The sequence below is a fragment of the Schistocerca cancellata genome, chromosome 2, assembly GCF_023864275.1.
Source record: "Schistocerca cancellata isolate TAMUIC-IGC-003103 chromosome 2, iqSchCanc2.1, whole genome shotgun sequence".
Lineage (NCBI taxonomy): Eukaryota > Metazoa > Arthropoda > Insecta > Orthoptera > Acrididae > Schistocerca > Schistocerca cancellata.
In genome coordinates this window covers 707,842,436-707,867,289 of record NC_064627.1, presented here as the reverse complement: position 1 = coordinate 707,867,289, position 24,854 = coordinate 707,842,436, and the positions used below count along the sequence as shown (strand labels likewise).

General features: G+C 39.4%; 1 protein-coding gene across 3 annotated transcripts in view; it reads left to right on the top strand.

Moving 5' to 3' along the window:
* The window catches only part of LOC126162505 (venom carboxylesterase-6-like), a 189,550-nt gene that overhangs the window by 1,418 nt on the left and 163,278 nt on the right, over positions 1 to 24,854 (top strand). For 2 of the 3 annotated variants that reach the window (XM_049919052.1, XM_049919054.1), the window contains exons 2-3: positions 10,302 to 10,436; positions 15,657 to 15,813. In XM_049919052.1, coding sequence (XP_049775009.1) covers positions 10,302 to 10,436; positions 15,657 to 15,813 — 292 coding nt within the window. Of the gene's footprint in view, positions 1 to 474; positions 577 to 10,301; positions 10,437 to 15,656; positions 15,814 to 24,854 lie in introns of those variants that run through there. The other variant, XM_049919053.1, reaches the window with a different exon arrangement.

The window sequence follows — 24,854 nt, the reverse complement described above, 5'->3', positions numbered from 1 at the left end:
AACAATGTTGTGAACTCTAGGTAAAAATAGATACTAGCTGTCGAGAGGAATCAGAATTATTAATACCAAACTGCAGGAAAACAATAGCTCAAACATAACAACTAAAACTTGAATACCAGATGATAGTACTGACAGTGATTTGGCTTAAAGCTGAAGGAGGTAACAAGAGAAAGGGGGGAGAGAGGAAATTGTAAGGGAGAAAAGTGTAAATTTTGTATACTGAAAATGACAAGTATGAATAAAACAAAATCCAAATAATGACTTAAGGGTAGAGCAAAAATAATAATAGAAAAGACGAACAATTTGTAGCTTTCGCATGTAACAAGGATAGCAAGGGAAATGAAAGTAAGGCATGTTAATATAAAGTGATGGTGAAAGCTATAAGTTACCCTTTTACATTTCTTAGGCTTATACAGACAACATGTCACAAAAGATATGGAATGGAAGCTGTGTTATACAATTTATCAAACACTATGAACAAATGAATCAGTGATACAGTGTTCTATTGATGTTGGGTAACGGAAGATGGCTCCGGGAGGTGTTAGACAGTTCTAAATAATATCACTCTAATTTCAGGTGAGAATGAGCAAAATTGAACCTCAAAAAATACTCCCCTACTGTGTGTTTCTTAGCCATCTACCTGCTTCACTATTTGTGACACAAATATCATACATCCCACTCTAAGAGTTTACGAAATTATTAAATCACCTCTTTATTGAAACATTACATGCTTCATATAGTCACAGATATTGTGACAGGTGACTCACCAATTACAGCACTGTATACAGAAAAAGAGAATTAAAATTAAACTATAGTGTAATGAATGGTGTGTGTTACTCTTCCTTTTTCTTTTTCCGATAAAGGCTGTGCCCGAAAGCTTATGTGTAAGTGTCTTTAATTGTGCCTGTCTGACAACTTAACTTGTCATCTTTGCAGTAGATAAAAATGTATCTTTTTCCTACATTGTCAATGTTGTAATATGTGTGGTTTTAGAACCCATTACATTCCAGGTGACCCTTTTATGCAGAAAATAATTCTATAAGCCTGGCTGGATCAAAATATGTTCAATATACACCCTTTTGAAGAATTAAATCAGTGACATTATAGATGTTCATACAGGTGACTGTTCATTTGACTCTGTATAATCCACATGTTTATTTCGCAATACATTTGTATTTACTAGTACCATGTCGTTTTTGATAGCACCCATTTTTGTCCACAAAGCTATCTTATATTTTTCACTGTTTGTGGTGTAATGAATCATTTCTGTTTTTGCAGAATTTAATTTCGAAGTATTATTTTTAATCTGTGCTTTCAGTTACCTAAATGTCTGCCTAATACAAAATGTTAAATATCCATCAGTTCTACAGCAAACAATAGCTGTTTCAATTAACTGCATGGTGGATGATGTCAGACTGAAACTGTTGTAGAATATCATTTATATAATATAAAAATAGTGTCGCACTTTGGGAAACACAATTCTTTGACTTTCCAGTCTAAAGATAGAGAGAAAGATTAGGATCGAACATCCTGTGAACAAAGAGGTTATTAGAGACAGTCTTAAAGCTTGGGTGGGGGAAGGGTCAGGAAAGAAATCAGCTCAGTCCTTTTCAGAGGAATTATCCCAAAATTTGTCATAAATAATTTACAGAAACAATGTAAGACCTAAATTTGGATGGGCAAATGTTGCTGTTCCATTGAATGCTTGTCTAGTGTCTTTCAGTAGTGCAATCTCACTCACTATCCCTTGACATTGGTGTGTTCAGTACTCTTTGCTTTGTGTGGTAAATACAATAACATCAACTTGTAAATATAGGCCATCAGCTACCAGAGATGAAAATCATGGTTTATGATATCAAAGGCCTTTTCGAGTTGACAGAAGATACCTCTCTCTTTTATCTATTCAAAACTTACTTTTATGACTAAAGTTTCTATTGTGCAAGCTGTACATGAGCTTTTCCTGACATCATACTGATTTCATAGAATATTACAGCGTATTGTATTGTTTGTCTGTTTTCCGTGCCCAGAACACCATACATTAAAATCTATTATAAGTCAACTGTAATAAAATTTAAAAATGTTTTGCCCAATAATCAGCTATACAGCTATCATCAGCTTTCTGTAAATCTAGCAGGATACAGCTTGTGCTGAGGTTTGGGCACATCAGTAGGGGGTCGCCTGTTTGAACATTCCCAGTTGCATAGTGATTCTCCATCAGAGTAGCCACATTGTGCAAGGTTATACTTGACACAATTGAGACACTAGTTCTCAGCTTGTTGAGGGTCTTCCATTTTGTGAAAAAATTTTTATTTCCAGCCACAAGTTCTTCCTTCAGCACTGGAATAGGATTTGGAGTTGCCTCCTTTTTTAGCTGAAGTCTCCTCTCTTCGAAGGTGCCATCCATTGCATCTAACATCCAAAGGATGCTCTTCTTGAGTGACACAGCCTAATTTTTGTTGGTGCCTGTGTAGAGGGTGATGGTTATCTGTCATCTGTTTCTTCCTCTCCACTGTGGCAGCTACTTGCCGCCATATACTGGGAGGGGGGGAGTGGGAGTGATCCCCATGAGAGGGTAGATCTTCTCTGTTGGCATGGTCCTCAAACATCTTGATATGATATGGAATGACACATTTACAGGCACATCAGTGTGTTTTATGTGGGCCAAATTCTTCCACATGGGTGCAGCATATTCAGCTGCCAAGAAACTGAGTGCAATATCTGTTGTTTGAAGCACTTACGAGTCAACACACCTGTTTTTGCTGGTTACTTTATGAAAGGTATTATTCCTTGAAATTCTTGGAATCCAGTTTGTTTGTGAAAAAAACTCTAATATGCCCGCTTGAAGTTGAATTGGCGTTTAAATGGGATGGTATATAGGGACACTGCAGCTTTTACAGTTAGTGTGATGGGTCTGTGTTGAGTGCTTGGTAGCACCTTTTCTGCTGACTTAACTGATTGCTGAGCTATCCAGTTGTGTATGTTAACAGGCTTGTATCCATGTCCCCATCGTCCAATACTAAAAGAGACTGGTAATTTGGGATTACGTATAAGCTTGAGTCCAGCTCTTTCTGCCATCTTGACTTGTTCCCCATTGGAATCTGTCTCTTGGTAGCCCCGTGTTATGCTGTGAATTATTGAAATCACCATTTATGAACTTTATTGACTGATTTTTGGAAGTTACTTGGTTCTCCGAACCTGAAATCTGCACCAGGTGGCCTGTAGGTGGAGGTCATTGTGCATATCTTCAATTCATTTATTAAAATTTGTGTATTATCGATATGTGTCATCACTGATGATTGAATCATAAGGCCTGGCCTCATGAATATTGCACTCCTGTATTGTTCGTGGGATCTTTCAGAAGCTCATATCAAGTCTTTGATTTTCAGTCTGTGGCTGGTGGGTCCTCTATGGGTTTCCTGCAAGATTAAAATGTCGCCTTTGCATTTGCTGCACATGTCAGACTAGAAGTCCTTTATTTGTGTATGAACCTTCAGTGTTAACTGAAGTCATTTTTAAGGCTACTTCTGGAAAGGACCTTTTGTTTAATTTGTGTTTCTCCTTGGTGTATTGGATTTGAAAGGGTTAGCTGGCTGCATGCCATTTCCAGTCTCTATCTTTATTCAGTCTTATAGGATGCTCCTTCTGTGTCCCCGTGTAATAAATTACAATGTTCTATCTGGTCATATACTGATCTCTTTTTGAGGATGTATTGGTAACCTGTAGATCAATAGTTTCACAGATTTGTTAAGTTTTCCCACTTTAACATTAGCCAAACTTCTGCAAATTTTAGTCAGCCATGGAATAACCTTCATCAAAAGACAGTTGATTATGAGGAATAGTGTATGTGCAGTATTGTAACAGATTACTCTTTTTATTTTAGTGGAAAGCTCATCTGATTCCACTTGATTATAAATTTTTAGAGACATTATGATTTTCACGTCAGAGGTTGTTAATTTGAAAACTTAAAGCTTGTGCAATTTTTCTTTGCTATTCAAATTCTAAGGAGTGGTGAAAAATGATCTTTGTTGCTACAATTTATGAAGAAATTAATGAAGGATTTACATGTAGCACTGGAATCTGTAATGGTTTACAGAGACACTTTCTCTTCATTTCATTGCCAACTCCACTTCTTATTAGAGACGAAATGGCTTTCTTTCAGACTTTTCCATTTTAAATGAATATATTGTTTTCAACATGTTTGGAAGCTTGTACTACTTTGTAAAATGTAGTTTCATATATACTTACATATTAAGGAAATTCTGGGTTTTGATTAATTTTTGTATCCATAAGCAGTTTCCTCTTCTTGATGCTATCCACTTAGCTTTGTTAGCTACAATCTGTTTTTATGAGACCTTATGTTGTTTGTGGAGAGTACTTGGGTACTTTGTTTACCACTGTCATTTTACCCATTTTCTGTTCCAGCCTTGAATGATATGTGGAAGAAAAAGTGTTGGTAAGCCTCTGTGTGAGCTCCAGTATCTCTGTAATTTTACCTTCATGATCTTTTTGTGAGATATACATAGAAGAGAGCAATATGTGGGCTGATTCTTCTATAAATGTATGCTCTCAGAATTTTAACAATAAACCACTCCATGATGTGCAGTGCCTCTCTTGTAGCATCTGCCACTGGAGTTGGGTGAGCATTTCCATCACGCTTTCATGCTTACTAAATGAACTTGTGACAAAATATGCTACTCTTATTTGGATATTCTCTGTTTTGTCTATCAATCCTACCTCATAGGGGCTCCAGACTGATGAGCAATAAATCGATCATATAATTAGTTTTATATGGTTGTTCCACTTTAAATCACTCCATGCACATACTCAAATATATTTAATGGATGTCACTGCTTCCTGAGATTGTTTGGCAATGGTGTGTCCATTCAGTAAAGGGTCTTTTAGCCCATTTGACAAGCATGTGTTACATTGGCCTTGGGTTATTTTGGGGGTGAACTGCAAATCCCTGCACCAAGCATGGATCATTTGCAGGTCTGTTCATTTCATTACAGTTTGTAGCACTGCTGCTTCTGGGAGCACCCACGTAATTTGCAATACCCTGCCACATAACAGACTATAGTGACACAAAGGTCTTGGTCACTTATTTGACTGGAAAAAAATATAACAACAAAAATCATTTACTGTCTTTTCATAGCATTTTAACCATGCCAAAGTAAGTTTCAGTTATGCCAAAATAAATTTCAAAGCCACAGCTTGGACTTTGAAATGAATATAGATGTAGTAAAAATGCTATGGAAAGACAGCAGACAGTTTTTGTCACTATGTTTTCCATTTATTCACATCACAGTTTGCAAAAATGTGTACTATGACTACCATGAAACTTATATTAATGTTCATATTAATTAAGTAACTTGTTTCCACATGTGTACTTCATAATTACAAAGCTTTCAACTGACCCTTGTTGCTCATCTGCTCTTAACCAGAGCTACTTTATTTTGCCATCATATTTCAGTTTCTTTCTATATTTTTCTCCAGCAAATTCTTTGTTTGATGTATAAGGTAAAAACAACAGCTTAACAGTGTACCAGAAGAAGCACTGTTATTTTTTATTCAGAGTAGCTGATTTTCTTCTAATATACAGTTATAAAATGATTACTGTTGTGGTATCAGACACCAAATGCAGCGTATTGACACCACATGTAGTGGGTGGGTGCCAGGAGGTGCCATATTAAAACTAGGCGAGAACTTTCCAAATGATTTATTTGTTTCTACTAAAGCACCCCGTTCATCTCAGTCCACGTCACAAGGTCCCGCAATGCTGAGGCCACCGCCCCAGCGACCCAGTGCAACATGCTGCTGTGTGTTGGCCTTGTAGGACCGCGTCGTCAGGGCTGTGCCGACAGCCAGCTCAGTGGTCTTCTTCCCCGTTGACTCAGCGCTACTCCACTGAGAGCTGCCAAGCGACCTGCTGCATCCTTCCTCACTGGCATAGCTGGTGGTAGTGAGCCGTGGAGTGGCCCACTGATGGCTGGCTGGCTACAGACCCCACATCAGCCTCAGGGAGTCAAACCAATGACCTGCCGTGGACTGGGACGATGGAGCCCCATCTGTTGCTGCGTGTAGCCCGCCAGTGTGATATGCCCCGCTGTCCAGGAGAGCTACCACACTTGAATGAATCTCATTAGAAAACGGCACATATTTGTACTTGGCTGTGCGACTCTGTTTTGCCAAGTGTGCCGATTCGCATCACGTACGCGTAACACTTAGGTTGGCCAGTGGCCCTCTTCTGCCTGTGACTTGCGCCATGGAAACTGCTATGTGCACCCTCTCCGGCAGTTCTATGCCCCTGTGGCCTCTATTTGCCTTCGCAACTAATGGTATGCGTAACTTACTGCAATTCGGCCCGCACCTGACTATAACTCGTGCTCCGAATATTGCACAAAACTAACTTTCCCTATCCTAAACAGTTGTGCTTCTACATTACTATAGTTTAAATTTGAATAGATTAGCAATAGTGATAATTTTTTTGTTAGTTTTCATAGCAGAAGTATTCAGTAGCTGCTATTTTTGCCTGTTAATGTATAACTCGACTCATTCAACATTCCTCAAGGCTCTCCTTCCTAATGGGATTTACAGAACATTATGTGTGAATAAATGAATATTACTTTCAACTTACATTCTGCCTTCTCTCACTATGTGCCAACCAGTTCCCTATGTTATACCTTTATTTCATTTTGATTATTTCTCTTCTCCCTCTCCCCTCCACCCCACATCCACCCTCGCCTTCTTCTCACACTTCCATCTTCCCTCTTGCCAACTCATCCCCATCCTTTACTCACTTTGTTTTCTACCTCCAGCTTTCATTTCCTTTTGCAATCCAAATTTTTCCTTTAAATTGTAGCACTTTTGCTGAACAGTGGTTATAGTGTCTGATTTGTACCAAAGATTTTGAATCTTGGCTAGGTCTCGAGCTGCATTTACTCCAGATGGGACATGATTCAGAGAGACTAGCACTATTTAGCTCACTACTAATTTTTTTCTGTTTTCCTATCCTGATATAATCTGGAGAGTTGATATTTTTATTTCATTTGTATATATGTCAGACCTGTTTTACCAGCTGATAAGTGGACATTGCATTCCTGTTTGTGATTACATGACAACATAAAATTTTGATGTTAACTTATGTCAGTACTTTCCTTTGTAAGTTAAAAATCCCTTTAAAATCTGGAGGAGTCAGTAATGGGTAAGCAACATAACATGTGAGAAGTACAAAAACTCAAAATATAAATAATTTTGATAACAGATTAATAAAGAGGAATAAATACTAACAAAGAGATAGAGGGGCTGGCCAGTACTTACCTCAGCTCAGTACAGCCGATAGATACACACAAAACAAAACCGAAAATTTATGTTCCTAGCTTTCGGAACAAATGTTCCTTCATCAGGGAGGAGAGAGGGGAAAGAAAGGGAAGAAGGGAAAGGAGATTCAGTTACTCACAACCCAGGTTATGAAGCAACAGGGAAAGGAAAATAGGGAGGGCAAGTGCCTTGCTACCCTCCCTATTTTCCTTTCCCTGTTGCTTCATAACCTGGGTTGTGAGTAACTGAATCTCCTTTCCCTTCTTCCCTTTCTTTCCCCTCTCTCCTCCCTGATGAAGGAACATTTGTTCCGAAAGCTAGGAACATAAATTTTCGGTTTTGTTTTGTGTGTATCTATCGGCTGTACTGAGCTGAGGTAAGTACTGGCCAGCCCCTCTATCTCTTTGTTAGTATTTGTTTCACATCTCTATATGAGATTTTCCATTAATCATTTAATAAAGAGGAATGTGAGACTGTGTGAGCACCAGTAGTGTTTTGCAGGTGTTTATACAGAGCTGTTCATCTCTGTCTTGCATATTTACTAACATGATACATATAGACTGGTGTGCTGAGGATAAATATTATGCAATACATTTAGGGCTTGGTTTTATGAGATTTCTACAAAAAATGCACTTTTTTTAAGTTACTAATAATTTGAATAAACACTCTTCTGAATTGTGATCCCATAACTTTTTTATGAATTTTACCCTGTGGGTACATTGTTAGCATCTAAGAACTTTCACTCTGGGAATGTCTGTTATTCGATTGTCAGATCAATAGTGCCACAACATTCTTTCCACCAGTGGTGTTAGTCGTACATAGTTGGCAAGCTAGCCTAACAGATATTAGAAGAGTCAACATCAAGTATCATAGTAGGTATATTTACCATTCCATTCATTTGTGAAATATTGTGGAGGCTGCTGTACCTGTCTTTGTCAAGGGTTGTTGAATGATGGTCCTAGACTTGCTCATTCCCTGGACTTCAACAGACTGTGGGTAGATCATCTTGTTTAGTTATAGTTGGAACAACAAGCTGGTCATAGTCCATTAATTAGAGCACCTGATGATGACTGGCTCCATTATCAAAATATTATGCAGAAGATTAAAGATGATATTTCAACTGGTCTGCTGAAAAATATTTTCAATCAGCCTCACTGAGAAAATTTCAGAAATCACAGTAAATATCCATTCTACCAATGATCACCCTTCTTGGATTCTGGCAGAGCCTTGCAGAAGGTGAGAGGCAGAGAGAGGTAGAAGCAGGCTGTAGTTTTGAGTTAGCCTGTGAATGTTCTCAGATGGCATAGCTGGAAGAATAATGTCTAATATAGGCAATTATCTAGAGTAACAATACAGTTTACCCTTTGTAACCTATTGCGAATATCTAAAGATATCTGCAGATTTTGTTGTTAGTGATGCAACAATATACTAATATCATTAAACAGAGGTTGTTCCACTGTTAGTTAATCTCTGTGTGGATGTAACTTCCAGACTCGCTTACATATCTGGACAATTATGTTCTTTGTATGCTTTTACTGTGTTTTGCTTTGTTGGTAACATCGCATGGAATCAAGTCATCCTACCATCTTATTTTTTTTTTTTATTCTTTGACAACTGTGTGTTCTGACACTTTGCAGTGCTGCCCTATAGATAAACACACTGCAAACATGATAATAATATCTTTCTTTCTGACAATTGCATAACAGATACTTTGACAAAAAATTTGGCTTCATCTTAATATACTCAAAATTTATTCTCATTGAGCCTAAAATGATTAGTTTATTATCGATAAGTGACCTGCTTAGTACAAGACTGATTCTAAAAATAAGAAAGAAGTTTACAATTATGAAAAGGATAGATTGCTACTCATCAGAAAGATGACACATTGAGTTGCAGGCAGGCACAATGAAAACACTGTTACACACTGAACATTCACCCAAAGCCTTCTTCAGAAAAGAAGTTGGAAACACACACACACACACACACACACACACACACACACACACACACACACATATCCACACAAGCAGATTGCAAGTACATCCAGAAAAGCTTAAATAGCAGTCACGTGTGCATGAGGTGTGCCTGCTTGTGTATGTGTGTTTTCCTTTCCTTTCTGGAGAAGGCTGTTGTCAAAAGCTCAGTGTGTAACCTCTTTTTTTCCATTGTGCTTGTCTGCAGCTCAACATGTCATTTTACAGTGAGTAGCAATCTATACTTTTCATAATTGTTGATATTTCAACCTGGACTTTCCATTGTTCAGTAATGAATGTTTGTTTCTCCAGACAGTTATATTCAAGAAAACGTACTTTGATATCTTAGCTATTTTTGTATGTTGTTTCCATTCATATTTAAACAGGTGTTGCAGCTCAACTTTCTTATGTGCTTTGTATACTCAGTGACAGCCTAGTTATTGAACCCATCACTAACATCCCCTTTCAGTTTGTTGTCATTTTCATAGTGCTTTCTGCTCAAAAAATGCTTCAGTTTCGGAAAAATATGGTAATCGCTCAGTATAAGGCAAATGTTCAAAAACTCCCAAAGCAAGTCCTTCATTAATGCAGCAGAATGTGGGTGAACTTTATCGTGAAGTAGTATGATGTTGCTGGACGAAAATCCATTCCATTTGTTTCAAACAATATGGCATGGTCAATTAAGGGCTTGGCAGTAGGTCACTGCATTTACAGTCTATCCTCTAGACACAAAGTCGATCAGTAGGGGACACCCTTTTGGACCCTGAACACTGTGGCCTTAACATTTTTGGAGCTCAGATGATGTTTGGCCTTTTTTGGTTTGCTGGGGATTGTGAAAAATGCAATTACATTGATTGGTGCTTTGTTTCTGAACTTTTATGTGAAACTCAGGACTTCTCACCAGTAAAATCTGGTCAGAAACAAATTTGTTTATTAAACATATTGAAAAACTTACAAAATTTCCAGATACTAAAAAGGCTTATTTTGTTATTTTATTTTACTTTCTTACAGCCACCACAGCCTTTGAGTCAGTGGGATGGAATTAAGGATGCACTGGAAGAAGGAAACATTTGTTCACAAATAAATATGAAGGGCCAGTACAAAGGAAGTGAAGATTGCCTGTATCTGAATGTGTATTCTCCAAAGGTGGGAAATGAGGATGAACATCAAAGCTGCTTGTTGCTCTCTGCAATAAGTCAACAGCAGGATTAGTTTTAATTAGTTCTGAGATTGTACTGCTGGCATGAATCTTATACTAGTATGTAATGAGTTAAGGATACATTAGTGTTTAACTGTATAACAGAATAACATTAAAATGGAATAAATGAATTATTGTAACTAACCATAGATACCTGTAAGAGTAATAAAAAATCTATAAAAGATGAATTATATTTCCTGAAATACAAATATCAGTATGAACAAAGATAACAATCCAGTACATAGGTGGTTAATATAATATACGTCGTCTTTTCATTTTGGCCATCTGAGGACCACATTCGTTTACATCAGTTTAGTTTTTTCTGGTCTTTTTCCTTGTCTACTATTCATTCATCCTCATACCTCACAACTTTCTTTGTTCTTTTGTCTGTGCTGATTTTGTTCTGGGTCTAGTTCTGTTCTTGAAGCCTGTGCAAGCCTGAATTTTTTATTTAAAGCTCACCCTGTTGTATACATCTAGTTCCTGTATTCCCATTTCTTCCAGATTGCTTGTGCCTCTTGGATCCAGCATACTTTGGTTCTCTTGTACACCAGAAACTGAGTTAGTTGCTGTGTTAACCTCCTCTGGTCCATTATAAGGATGTGTCCAAAGAACTCACTTCTTCCTTTCCTGATGATGTCAGAGATTCTCTCTATCTTGGTTCACTCATCTTCTAAATTGACCATTCTCTGTTCTTCGAGATCCCAATATTCTCCTGAGAACTTTTGTTCCACTAGTTCTAGCCTCTTAACTGCTCCTGTTCTTGATAGGTTAAGAGTTTCTCCTGCTACAGGGTAGATCACTGTCTGGAAAAGTGTCAGTATTGATTAAAATAGTCTTGTTATTGTGGATGTTCATAATTAGCTCATATGCTAAATTAATTTTGTTTATTCATGCTCCTCTTGGAAGTGTAGGGACAGCATTGCAGATGGCCTCACAGGCATTGGTAGCATGAGATGGAGGAGCATGCAGTGCTGATGACTGCAGAAGAGCTCTGCTAGACTCTTCTCCCCTGTCGGTGTTGACCTGTAAGAACTCAAAAAAAGTGTTAGTGCATCTGTAAGAACATTGGCCAATATTCCTTTATCTGTGTTTTAAAAGTCCACACAAGTCTCTCAGCCTTGCCATTTAATCAGGTGTGGAGAGGTGGAGAAATCAGGTGCTGAATGTTATTTCTGCAGCAGAACTTGCCAAAAGCCTGGAGTGAAGCAATGGTCTATTGTCCAGCACCAGTGGAAGAGAAAGTCCTTTAATAGTAAAAATTCTGCTTAGTACTTTGACTAGAGTCTTCACACTCATATAGTGACAGTTGACCATGTGCAGAAAATTGGAGTACAAGTCAAGGGCAGTCAGCCAGGTAGTACCCAGGAAAGGGCCCATGAAGATGACACAAACCCACTCCCACCTGCATGAGGGCATCAGCCAACTTGAGAACATTTGGCAGGGAGCCACTTGCTGTTGTTCGCACCAATGACCATTGCAGACAGAGGTTCAACCTGCCAGTCTATACACAGCAAGTATACACAGTGTTGGGAAAGCAGTTTAGTTTGTGAGATGTCCCAGTGACTTCTGTGCAACAGACATAAGATTGATGGGTGCAGAGGCTGCAGGTCCAGGGAAACCATTTATCTGTGGTTAATACGATAACTCCATCCATCAGGATTAGCTGGTGGTGGAAGTGAAGTAATGCTGCAACGGGTTGGAGTCCCAACCATGTTGTATGTACCACTGTACCTGATGTAACGTCACATCCTTCCCCATGGCTGCAGCCACACTGAACTCTGCATTGGGGGCCATTGGTAGACAGGACTGGGTGTCAATATTGGTGTGTTAAGTGGTTTTGCGGAAGTGAATTTCATGATTGTAACTGCTGAGAAAGATGTCCAGGCTGGAATCAGTGGGGAGTTTTAAATGCAATCTGATGTTCAGAGTGGTCCACGTCTCTATGTGCCAAGATGAGCCTCAGGGCCACCACTAGCTGTTTGCCCAGTTGAAATATGACAAGACATAGTGCTGATGCACTTGCCTCCAACTGTACAGAAGCCACACCTTTCTTACGTGGGTTGCTGAGTGGGAGCACAATCAAATAAATTTTCAGTAATACATTATTTTTCCCAAGAAGGGCTGGAGCTCCTTCAAATTTGTGGGGCGAGGAAGCACAAGGATGGCTTCAACCAGCTTCTGTGCGGGCTTAATACCTCTGCTATAGAAGATGTGTCCTACGTATTCCACCAGCAGTTGAAAAAAAAATAAAAGAGAGTTTTCGAGCTTGAGGTCGTCGAACTGAAAGTTTCCTACGTATTCTTCCATTGTGGCCCCCGTCATGACAATGTCATTTAGGTAATTTATGCAGCCTGCAACATCGTGCAGTAGTTACTTGGGAAAACTTCAAAAGATCACTGGGAAACTGGCCACAACAAGAGCCAAGTGTTTAAAATTATGTAAAATGTGGTGAGTTGCATACCAGGACTTTCCATTCCTCATGTTGGGGTAGTTGTAAGCAAGCTTTGGAGAAATCAACCTTAGAAAAATATTGGCCTCCTATAAGTGCAGAGAAAAGCTCATCCAATTTCAGAATGACATACATATCTATCTGTAACTGGGAATTGACTGTAACCTTAAAGTTTCCACACAGGCACAGTTTACCTGGCAGTTTTTTCACAACAACCAAAGGTGTTCCTCACACACTTGCAGACAAAGGTTCAATAACATCCAAGTCTGTCTGTCTGTCTAGTTCATTTTTGAAAGCATCATGCAGTGCAAGGAGCACACGCCGTGCATGGAAGAAGTGAGGGTATGCTGATTTCTTTAATGTAATGTGTGCCATAAAGTTCTTCAATTTTCCTAGACCCCCAGCAAAAATGTCAGGGTTTCCAATTCCTGAAATGGCACTTGTTGTGAGTCATGGATGAGAAATCTGAAAGCAGAAAAAGTGCCAAGGCTGAAGTAAGTTCTCCATACCCATGCTGTGAAAAGCAAGGAAGCCAAGATGATGTATGGCATTTTTGTACATTTCCGCGATTGTGAATTGTCCTGTGACTGAAATGCATTGTTTGCTGTATGTTACAAAGCAGCAAGTTGTGGATTGAAGGGGTGGCACTCCAGGGTGGAGATACATTTGAAAGTTTAACAAGGACACAGAGTCACTGGTGTCGACTTGTAGCTGAACTTGTTTATTGTGCGAAGTGAGCATCATGAATGGTATCTTGGGTGATACCACTGTGGTGTGAGATTCCAATAAAATCACATTAATGTCTATTAGTTCCTATCAAGGCAAGCATTGTTTGTCCAGAGCATGGCAGACAGATGTGAGATGCCCTTTCTTCCAGCATGCCTGGCACTGTGCCCACCTGTTGGGGCAGTCTTCTCTGACATGTCTTCAAACACAGTCTAGGCACAACAGAAACAAAAAGTGGTTTGAGGGCCAAGACTTGTTTCCTTGTTTATGAGATGGAGTGGGAGTGCAGCAGTGTTTGCACTCTACTTTGCCTCATTTGCTGTTTTGGCGAAGTTGGATCCCTCTCCTGGGTCTGATGTGACTGCTGCCAGTTCACCCCCACAATTCTAATCGATGACCCACAGCCTGTGAAAGGCTGCTATGATTCCTTACTTACTGGAGTCACAAAACAGCATTTCCTACTAAGTCTATACATCTCAGCCACCAAAGCACAGCATGACTGATTAGGCTCTTTACGACACTGATAAAATTCCACACAGGATGCAATGAAATGGCAGTGTTGCTGTCAGTGAAAGTATGTGGTTAATAGAACCCACATTTCTTAAAAGGTCAGGTGTGCCGGTTCTGTAAGAGGGGAAAGTTTACACAAAAGCTGGCATGTACTGGATGAGATCCAACACAGGAAAAGTGATTGTACCAAGGCTGGATCCATTACCTAGAATGTGGTGACGTGTTGCTGGACGCACTTCATGTATGCTTTGCATTCTTTTGCTGTCTCATAAGGCAGGAATGGTAGTAGATTTGTAGCCAATGCCCAGGAGACCAACACAGACAAAAAGGCTTCCAGATGTTTCTCTGACTGTAACTGTTGTCCAGAACCGCGGGACTGCTACGGTCGCAGGTTTGAATCCTGCCTCGGGCATGGATGTGTGTGTTGTCCTTAGGTTAGTTAGGTTTAAGTAGTTCTAAGTTCTAGGGGACTGATGACCATAGATGTTAAGTCCCATAGTGCTCAGAGCCTTTTTTTTTTTTTTTTTTTTTTAAACTGTTGTCGCGGAAATTGCTGTAGCATGAATTCCATTAACTAGCTGATGAAGTAGCTGATAGTGTAGAGTCCATGATTATGTAATGAATATGAAAATGCCCATAATTGTTGTCAATTATCTTGTAACTCGCAACATACGAAAAATAGATGATACCTCCAGAACAACTACATTTAACAATCTCACCAAACTGTGGTTTGCAGTACAGTTCTAGCTAGTGAAATAAATAGCACAATGAATGAGAGCAGAGTGAGGGAAATCACTGGGTGGTGATGAAATACGTAAACGATTTATGCTTTGAACGTAAATATACTATTATGTTAACATTTCTTTTCTGAACATTTTTGGACAATTTTGGTATAATAATTTTTAATTCTGTTTGTAATTTGTCATGTATATGTTTTTAAGTGAGGTTTGGTTTTTGAAAATGGAGAAAGTACAAATTGTTTATGGTGCATTTACAGGGTGTACTGGAACAGCGACTGTCTTAAATTTTTGTAATGTATTTTTTGTCTGTTACAGTATCACATTAAGAAATCATAGCAATGATGTATATAAGTTGATAAGCCTCTGAGTTTAGTTGTTTGAGTGAATTGTGAAAAATTCAGTTCATTACCTTTGTTTAGTACAGTACAGTTTTCAAAACAATGATTTATTTATATATTCTGTTAATCTTCCTTCACACACACACACACACACACACACACACACACACACACACACACACACACACACAAACACACAATATATCAGCTGCAGAGCACATGCAGCTTATGCATCGAGGACAAAGGGAATATGTTTTTTAAAATAGATCTTACTTTTGTTGAATCCTTGCTTTTCATTCTAGATTCAACATGTACAGTAATATACCATCTATACTATTATGTGTATCATGAATTTTGTTTCCCATTGTATTTTACCATTTGTTGGTGCCACTATTGTTACAGAGTACATCAAATGGTAATGGTTCAAAGGCAGTGATGGTATGGATTCATGGAGGTGGATTTACATTGGGATCAGGAAACTCTGATCGTTTTGGACCAGAGTTCTTACTTGAAAAAGATGTTGTGGTTGTCACAATCAACTTCAGATTGGGAGCACTGGGTAACAATTATTCTGATTTCTTCAACATTTCACAAATATACTCCAAGTTGTATTACCCCCTCCTTTAAGTCTTCTAACAAACATTGCTTATCCTGGCTGATACTGACAACTATCATGACCTATTCTTATGTGTACCACAGTAAATATGTTAATAACAAAAATAATCAGTTATTGACAATATAATGTAAATGGATAGATGACAAGTCTACTCACCAAGCAGCGGCGAACCCCGGGTCAGGGGAGACTTACCAGATTGGATGAGAAGGAGTCTTCATTCACTCAGTCTCATCGCAGACTGACTAAATTGGCTTCCAGCAGCCTTCTTATATAGATTCACAATAATTAGGCCTGAATTCAGCTATTGTTGTTTACTAAGGTTTTGCAGATTGTAATTAAAGATTTGCATTTCTAAGTAACTGAATAGTGAAAGAAGAATCATTTGAATGTGGACTCTTAGATACAATGACTAGTTTTCCAAAGTATGTGATTCTGTTTTGGTAACAATGTTTTCACTAAGAATGCTTAATTACACCAGAATTAAATAACTGCAATAGTTGCTGACATATTTTTATTGCTGATGATAGGAATAAAGTATTTATCTAAAAAGAAAGATGATGAGACTTACCAAACAAAAGCGCTGGCAGGTCGATAGACACACAAACAAACACAAACATACACACAAAATTCTAGCTTTCGCAACCAACGGTTGCCTCGTCAGGAAAGAGGGAAGGAGAGGGAAAGACAAAAGGATTTGGGTTTTAAGGGAAAGGGTAAGGAGTCATTCCAATCCCGGGAGCGGAAAGACTTACCTTAGGGGGAAAAAAGGACAGGTATACACTCGCACACACACACATATCCATCCGCATATACACAGACACAAGCAGACATTTGTAAAGGCAAAGAGTTTGGGCAGAGATGTCAGTCGGGGCGGAAGTGTAGAGGCAAAGATGATGTTGAAAGACAGGTGAGGTATGAGCGGCGGCAAATTGAAATTAGAAATTAGCGGAGATTGAGGCCTGGCGGATAGCGAGAAGAGAGGATATGCTGAAGGGCAAGTTCCCATCTCCGGAGTTCTGACAGGTTGGTGTTAGTGGGAAGTATCCAGATAGTGCGGACGGTGTAACACTGTGCCGAGATGTGCTGGCTGTGCACCAAGGCATGTTTAGCCACAGGGTGATCCTCATTACCAACAAACACTGTCTGCCTGTGTCCATTCATGCGAATGGACAGTTTGTTGCTGGTCATTCCCACATAGAACGCTTCACAGTGTAGGCAGGTCAGTTGGTAAATCACGTGGGTGCTTTCACACGTGGCTCTGCCTTTGATCGTGTACACCTTCCGGGTTACAGGACTGGAATAGGTGGTGGTGGGAGGGTGCATGGGACAGGTTTTACACCGGGGGCGGTTACAGGGGTAGGAGCTAGAGGGTAGGGAAGGTGGTTTGGGGATTTCATAGGGGTGAACTAAGAGGTTACGAAGGTTAGGTGGATGGCGGAAAGACACTCTTGGTGGAGTGGCGAGGATTTCATGAAGGATGGATCTCATTTCAGGGCAGGATTTGAGGAAGTCGTATCCCTGCTGGAGAGCCACATTCAGAATCTGATCCAGTCCCGGAAAGTATCCTGTCACAAGTGGGGCACTTTTGGGGTTTTTCTGTGGAAGGTTCCGGGTTTGAGGAGATGAGGAAGTGGCTCTGGTTATTTGCTTCTGTACCAGGTCGGGAGGGTAGTTACGGGATGCAAAAGCTGTTTTCAGGTTGTTGGTGTAATGGTTCAAGGATTCCGGACTGGAGCAGATTCGTTTGCCACGAAGACCTAGGCTGTAGGGAAGGGACCGTTTGATGTGGAATGGGTGGCAGCTGTCATAATGGAGGTACTGTTGCTTGTTGGTGGGTTTGATGTGGACGGACGTGTGAAGCTGGCCATTGGACAGGTGGAGGTCAACATCAAGGAAAGTGGCATGGGATTTAGAGTAGGACCAGGTGAACCTGATGGAACCAAAGGAGTTGAGGTTGGAGAGGAAATTCAGGAGTTCTTCTTCACTGTGAGTCCAGATCATGAAAATGTCATCAATAAATCTGTACCAAACTTTGGGTTGGCAGGCCTGGGTAACCAAGAAGGTTTCCTCTAAGCGACCCATGAATAGGTTGGCGTACGAGGGGGCCATCCTGGTACCCATGGCTGTTCCCTTTAATTGTTGGTATGTCTGGCCTTCAAAAGTGAAGAAGTTGTGGGTCAGGATGAAGCTGGCTAAGGTAATGAGGAAAGAGGTTTTAGGTAGGGCGGCAGGTGATCGGCGTGAAAGGAAGTGCTCCATCGCAGCGAGGCCCTGGACATGCGGAATATTTGTGTATATACACAAATATTCCGCATGTCCAAGAAGTTGTGGGTCAGGATGAAGCTGGCTAAGGTAATGAGGAAAGAGGTTTTAGGTAGGGCGGCAGGTGATCGGCGTGAAAGGAAGTGCTCCATCGCAGCGAGGCCCTGGACATGCGGAATATTTGTGTATATATCACAAATACACTTTTCACTGGTACATTTAGCTGAAAATGAATACACACCTTTAACAGGTCTGTCTGGTTGTCCCATATCCTCTAGTTTCAGTATTGTACACAGGAAGCAAAATGAAATGTTCTACTTTAGGATAAAAATAATTACCATAACTAAACCTACAGTAATAATGTTGCAGTTTTAAAGACTTATTATACAGCAGTATATATTTCAAATACATATTTCATCAATTTTCACAATAGTTTACTTCAAATAATATAAAGAGAATGGCATATGTTTCATGTCCACCAGCACTTTAACTCAAATCACAGTCTCAGCTCTCTGGACTTGAAGGTCAAATACCAGTTTTATATTTCAAATGACAAAGCACATATTTAACATTTAGTTAAATCAGTTACTGTCATCAGTGGCTGGTTGAACGAACTATCAAAATGGTTGAATGTATGAATATTATTTATCAGTCAAATATTACACATACGGAAAACATATGTGAACAACGACATAGAATAACAACAGACTGAAATCAAAGAACATAGTCATGTAGTAAGTTTTGGTGCCAAAGGTGATGTTTGGTCATTGACAGGCACCACAGGAGACCCCATCTGGCACTGACCACCCAGTAGTGTGGAGGACAAGGTGGAAGGTGTGTAGGTGAGGCTGGACATGAAGTAGTCCCATAACCACATAGGTGGACGGAATTGTTGGCCTGTGTGGGAGTGAGGCAGTTTGTCAGTGAATCCATAATTGAATGATGACAGGCACAAAGGAATATTGATTGAAACTAGCCTGTCATCAGAGATTTTGGCTTAGATTCATTTCTCGTCTGCGTAGATGGTCAGCTTGTACATGTTAAGCTACGTGATGTGTGCCATAGGTGTGCCAGGGTGGGTGGTAGGAGTAGTGGTGATAATAAATTTGGTGCCATCACAAATTTCAATGGACAGCTCACCAGTGTGTAGGTCAACGATGTTGACTGTAAATGCTGTACATAGAGGGGTTGAAGGGGTCATGGGGAAGCATCACACAGTGGAGAGTTGTCATCATACACACTGCTTGATGTTTCACTGTTAGTGGTGCCTGAGTTGGAGGTTGTGTCACATGTCACCTCTTTGTTGAAGGGCTCAGTTGGGCTGGTGGTGTCATCCAGTATCAATGTAGGTTTCACCCTGTTTACTGAAACCACTTGACATTTTCCATTCTTTAGGATGTCCGTGGCATTTTACTGACAGCTGAGGACATTGTGGGGGCCGAGAATGGCCGCTGTAATGCTGCCCAGACTGAGTCGACCCATAACATAATATAATCACAGTTTGCAAGTTCTTTATATAGGAAAAATATGACAGGGTTTGGAACTACGGAAGAGGGGCATGAGTATTAGGTATGTGGTTGTGAACTCAGTCAACCAAAGTATGGAGCTCATCCTGAGCCAGGAGCTTGGATTCTTCTGCAAGTTCATCTGGCAGAACCAAACGCTTCTTGCCGTAGAGAATGCTAGCAAACAAGGCTGTCAGGTCATCTTTGTGTGCCGTCTGATTGCCAAGAAATACCCATGGCGAGGCCTCCAACCAGGATCTGCCATGGCACACGAGTGTTGCTTCAAGTGTGCAATGCCAGTGCCCAACAACTCCATTGCTTTGTGGGGGATATGCTGACCTCTTAACTTGATCAACTGCTGACAGGATATAGCGATCGATACCTGGCAGACATGGTGAGGAGTCCCAAGATGTCAAGATGGATGTGGTGGAGGCAGCCATTAGGGATGTTAGTTAAATTTATCAGGAGGTGATTGTGCATGTTGTCTGACCTTGCTCCACTAACAGGGTAGACTAAGTCCAATTATGACAGTCACTCTTGATCCCTGGCCACATGAAACATTCAGTGATGAAACGAATCATAACTTTGATGCCAAGGTGGGCAATGTAATGGAGGGGTGCAAGAAACAGCTCACCAAAATGATGTAGGTATGAGTGAATGAAGGACTCCTGTTGAGGTATCAAACAAAATTGGCAGGGGGGAACCCAGTATGTATTGTGACTCAAAGGTTAATTGCATGTGGAATCATGTTATAAATTCGAAAGCTAGACATTATCCTTTTGAATTCAGCAGTTCATTCATGTTGACAGATGCAGTGATGGCATTCACACATGACAAATAATCTGCAGCCACATTATCGGTCCCTCAGATATATCAGATGTCCATAGAGTACTGGCCAATTAGGTCCATGTGTCAGAATTATCTCAAGCAAAGATCTTTAGCTGTTTTGTGGGTGGCACCCATAATGGGCCTGTGGTCAGTATAAATGGTGAATGCATTCCCTTGAATGTTTTCAAGGAAGTGTTTGACTGTTTTGTAGACCGTGGGAAGTTTACTGTTGAATGCTGACCACTTGCACTGCGAATTTGTCAGTTTTTTAAAAGAATCTGAGCAGTTCAGCAGTGTCACTGATGCATTGTTGAAAAACTGCACCTATCAGCATATTGCATGTGTGAGCTGTGACAGAGAAATGTGTGTTGGGTACTAGGTGAGACAGTGTAATATCATAGAAGATTGCTGATTTGAGAGCCTGGAAAGCTTGGATGAAATCACTTAAAACATTTCATTTGTCATGAATATTGCAACACAAGGCATTGAAAATTTTAATCCTCATGAAAAATGTATTAAAAACTCATTCATAGCATTTACAAGTTCAGCAATCGTCCTATTCATATGAGATTTCATATGAATAGGACGATTGTTGTATGTGTAACTGTAATCCAAAAATTTTCAGATAGAGCCAATGAGACACAAATTTCATTTTAAAACCATTAGAAAACTTTTCATGCCTAAGTGTAAATAAGTTTTCCGTACTTTGGGATTACACTTTAAAGATTTGTGTACTTATGTACTCTCCTAACAAAACACTTCTGTAGACTTAGTCTTGTTAATTTTGGTCTAGGGGCTCCTGTGTCAGGGTACATCAAATTAAAGTAGTGTTTGCAATGTACTCCATTTATTATCGCTCCATACATCTTGTAAAAACAAATCACAAAATATTATTTTCTTTTACCAAACAACACAGGACTAAATATTTCTTCTTCCTCATGCAGCTACTACTGATCACACCCACTGACCATGTGCTTGGAAAACATGTTCATAAATAATATCAGGGACCAGCAGCTGGAACTAGATTGTGCTTCTCTATGGTTGTTCATGTAAAGAATATATATGGCCAATTTCTGAGCTATCATTGTATTAACAATAACAAATAACAAATTTTAAAACAATAGTAATGTCACATCTCAGTAGAGTCATCTAGTGGCCATTGGTGAATCTTAAAATGTGACCTTCATATATGTTCTCCTGTCCCTAACTTAGATAAATCACCTTCTTATGACTGTATCTGAGTGTTCAAAGAATGACATTTGTTCCTGATGTAAACATAATAATTAACAGGCCAGTTTCATCCTTACCAGACACAACCCATGTGATGAATGAACACTGCAACTGGTTCACAGCAAGCTGATAAGACACATGTTATGCCACATAAAGCATATAAAAGTGACTTACCGGTACCCATCAATAGAAATTAATGATTGTATGCTAAAAGAAACACTACATCTAAAATTTGTGGGCTGCATCTGGGTTACATTAACAAATGGAGTTGGCTCACATATAAACTAATCAAGATGCTCAGATCAAAGTAGTTAACAGTTAAAAGTATCTTTCATAATTTTGACTTCAAGCCAAGGGTCCTAGCTTATTTTTACAATACTTCCATTCTCTATTACATTATGAGATTTGTTCTTGGTCAATTAAACTAAAGTAAATAAAGTTGCCGTTAAGTAAAAGTGAGCAATACAAATAATACTTACTGCAGATATCTCTGCAGCTTACAGAGGCCCTGTAATGACTTTGGAAGTCATGTACTCATGTCTAAATACATTCCTTCCTTAATACTGTTTTTGCAGATAATGATAAAATTATTTGATTTGTACCTTGCAGCACCAAACCAGGTTCAGAATTGATTTCCATGTGTCCTTGTCCTGTTTTGTTAATGTTCAGAGTGGTGATCTATATTCTAGGACAAACAACTTCAACAAGCATCCATTAGACATAAACTATGACACAACCTCACATTGTCATTGGGTTGCAGTACCAGTATACAAAATTAGATATCAATCTGGCCTTCAAGTCAACATAGTGAAAGATACTTCCAAGAGAAAATGTCTGGAACTGAACTTCTTAAAGTGTTGACTACATTTTACTTTGCAACTCGGGTGGACCCTGTGGATTTCTACATGTAGTGTTTATTTTAGTGTGGTTTATAGAGTTACTTTACAGTTGCCAGTAAGTCATTTTTATTCTGCAAACAACTATTAAGTTCATGGTAGAGGACATTTCACATTATACTACATATTAGGGTTTCTTCTTCTTCCATTCTCTTGTAGAGTGCAGGAAAAAATGAATGCTTAAATGCCTCTGTGCCTTGTGTAATTAGTTTATTCTTATCTTTCCAGTCCCTACAGGAATGATACATAGGAGGCTGTAGCATATCGTCGCTAGGCAATGAAAACCTCGTAACTCAAATTGGTCAAATTTTACAGGAGAAACAAAAAACTAATTATAGAAATCACATGGGAACCTGATTAGCCAAATGTAGTGGTTTCTGCTACACAATATGGATCGGGTCATTGGTACATAAGACTTTATTATGCACTTCAAATTGTCTGCCGGTTTTTGGAGTTAGGAGGTTTTCACAGTTATTCTTTTGGTAGTGATGGAGATAAGAGGCATGTAACGAGCGTAGGGTTAAGGATTAAAATGAATGAATGTTTAATTTGTTTTAAAAAATAATTACTTAAACTTTGCATTATTTTTGTATTATGAAACATCTGTAATGATACTTGTTACAGATATAAATGGAATGAACAATTTCACATTGAGCAAAATATTGGAATCTGGATGTTAATAAAGCACAGTGTTTAAAAAACATGGAAACAATGTTGTTAGCTTTAATTAAACTTTCATTACTGCATTACTGTAAACGTTTGTGCAGTTTATCAACATTTATTATTGTCACTATTACTGCTACTATCACAATCACAGTCATAGGAGGCTGTAAATAAGTTTATTTTCGGCAGCATTTTTTCAGACACGGGTATGTTCTCTCATTACAAATGTGAGGCAGTGTGTCATAAAATGAATGCACATCCTTAGGAAGGACCAACTTTAGTTGTTTGCAAATGCGTAAACTTTTCTGCACTGATCTTTAGTGGTGAACTGTAGAGAGGGGGCACTGTAAGTGAGCTGCGTATGTTTGACATGTTTCCCATGTATCGCTGAAATTTCAGTTTATATTCCATTTTTCTGGAGGGATCATACTTGAGACACCGGATATCAGTCACTGTTGGATCCCCAGTTTTGGATCCTGGCCGCCGAATAGATGAATACAACGACAGTTTATCATAGGACTTGAAAAACGTGTGGATTGACAACATAAGGTCTAGGAGTTTGTCTTGCAGTAGTGCAAACTTCTACATATCCAGAGAGGAGTATAAATGTGTCTGTTATTAACTTCCTTTCTATGGTGGAGTGCATAGAATCACACTCCATTTGAGTGTGACCTTTCTCCAGAAATTTTTGCACTATTGTAACGCCTTTCTGATTGGTGAGATGAGCCAGTGCATTACTCATGACTGAGTTTCGATTCTGGTACGTGCATCCGTCGCTATAGAAAATAGCTTCTGAATCATTTTGGACGTACGTTTCTATAAAATGTACGAGTATACTGGCAAATTCCGAAGCTGTTAGTCCACCTTCACTGTCGTGCCAAAGGCAACAATAACCATCGTTACTTCTTAAATCATAGATGGTAAAGTTGTGGACCTTTAGTTTGCTTTTATAGTATAGTGCAGATGCTTTTAGTCTGGGTGAAAGCAGAAGTGCTTGAAGGTCCATAGTAAACACTCTAGCTGGTCCTAATTTATCACTATTTTTCGCTTCCTTTGCCTCAGTTTTTCGGGGGCCATATGCAAAGAGTATTCTTTGTCTGAGATATTGCCTGTCTGGTGAGAACAACAAAGATCGCACTGGTCCTTTTTAGGCGAAAATAAGTTAAGATTATTTCCATCGAATACCTCGCCGAACTGTTTGTAAGCAGATGGGATTTGTCCTCTTTTCTTGCAAAATTCTATATATTTCCTATGTAGTTCTGATTTACCCTGCCAGTTAGGTTCCAAGTAGAGTTTTGTGGAAGAACGACGGCAGTAATGCGATTCCAGTTTCGGCAACTCAGCAAAAAAATCTGATGCTGATTGTCGTCCACCTGAAACTTACGTTGGTCTCTCCTGCATTTGAGACCCTTCTGCAACCGTTCTTCCTTATGCACTAGATGTCCATGTTCCGACACTCCATTCGCCTAAGCACAAAGTATTCAAAAACATAGTCTTGCAGACAGTTTTTCTCTGTTCTTCTATTACAAAATTGTAATATAGTGTGTTAGAACGGTGAGATTTATTAGATTCTGAATTACTTCTGCGTCTTTTAACTGGA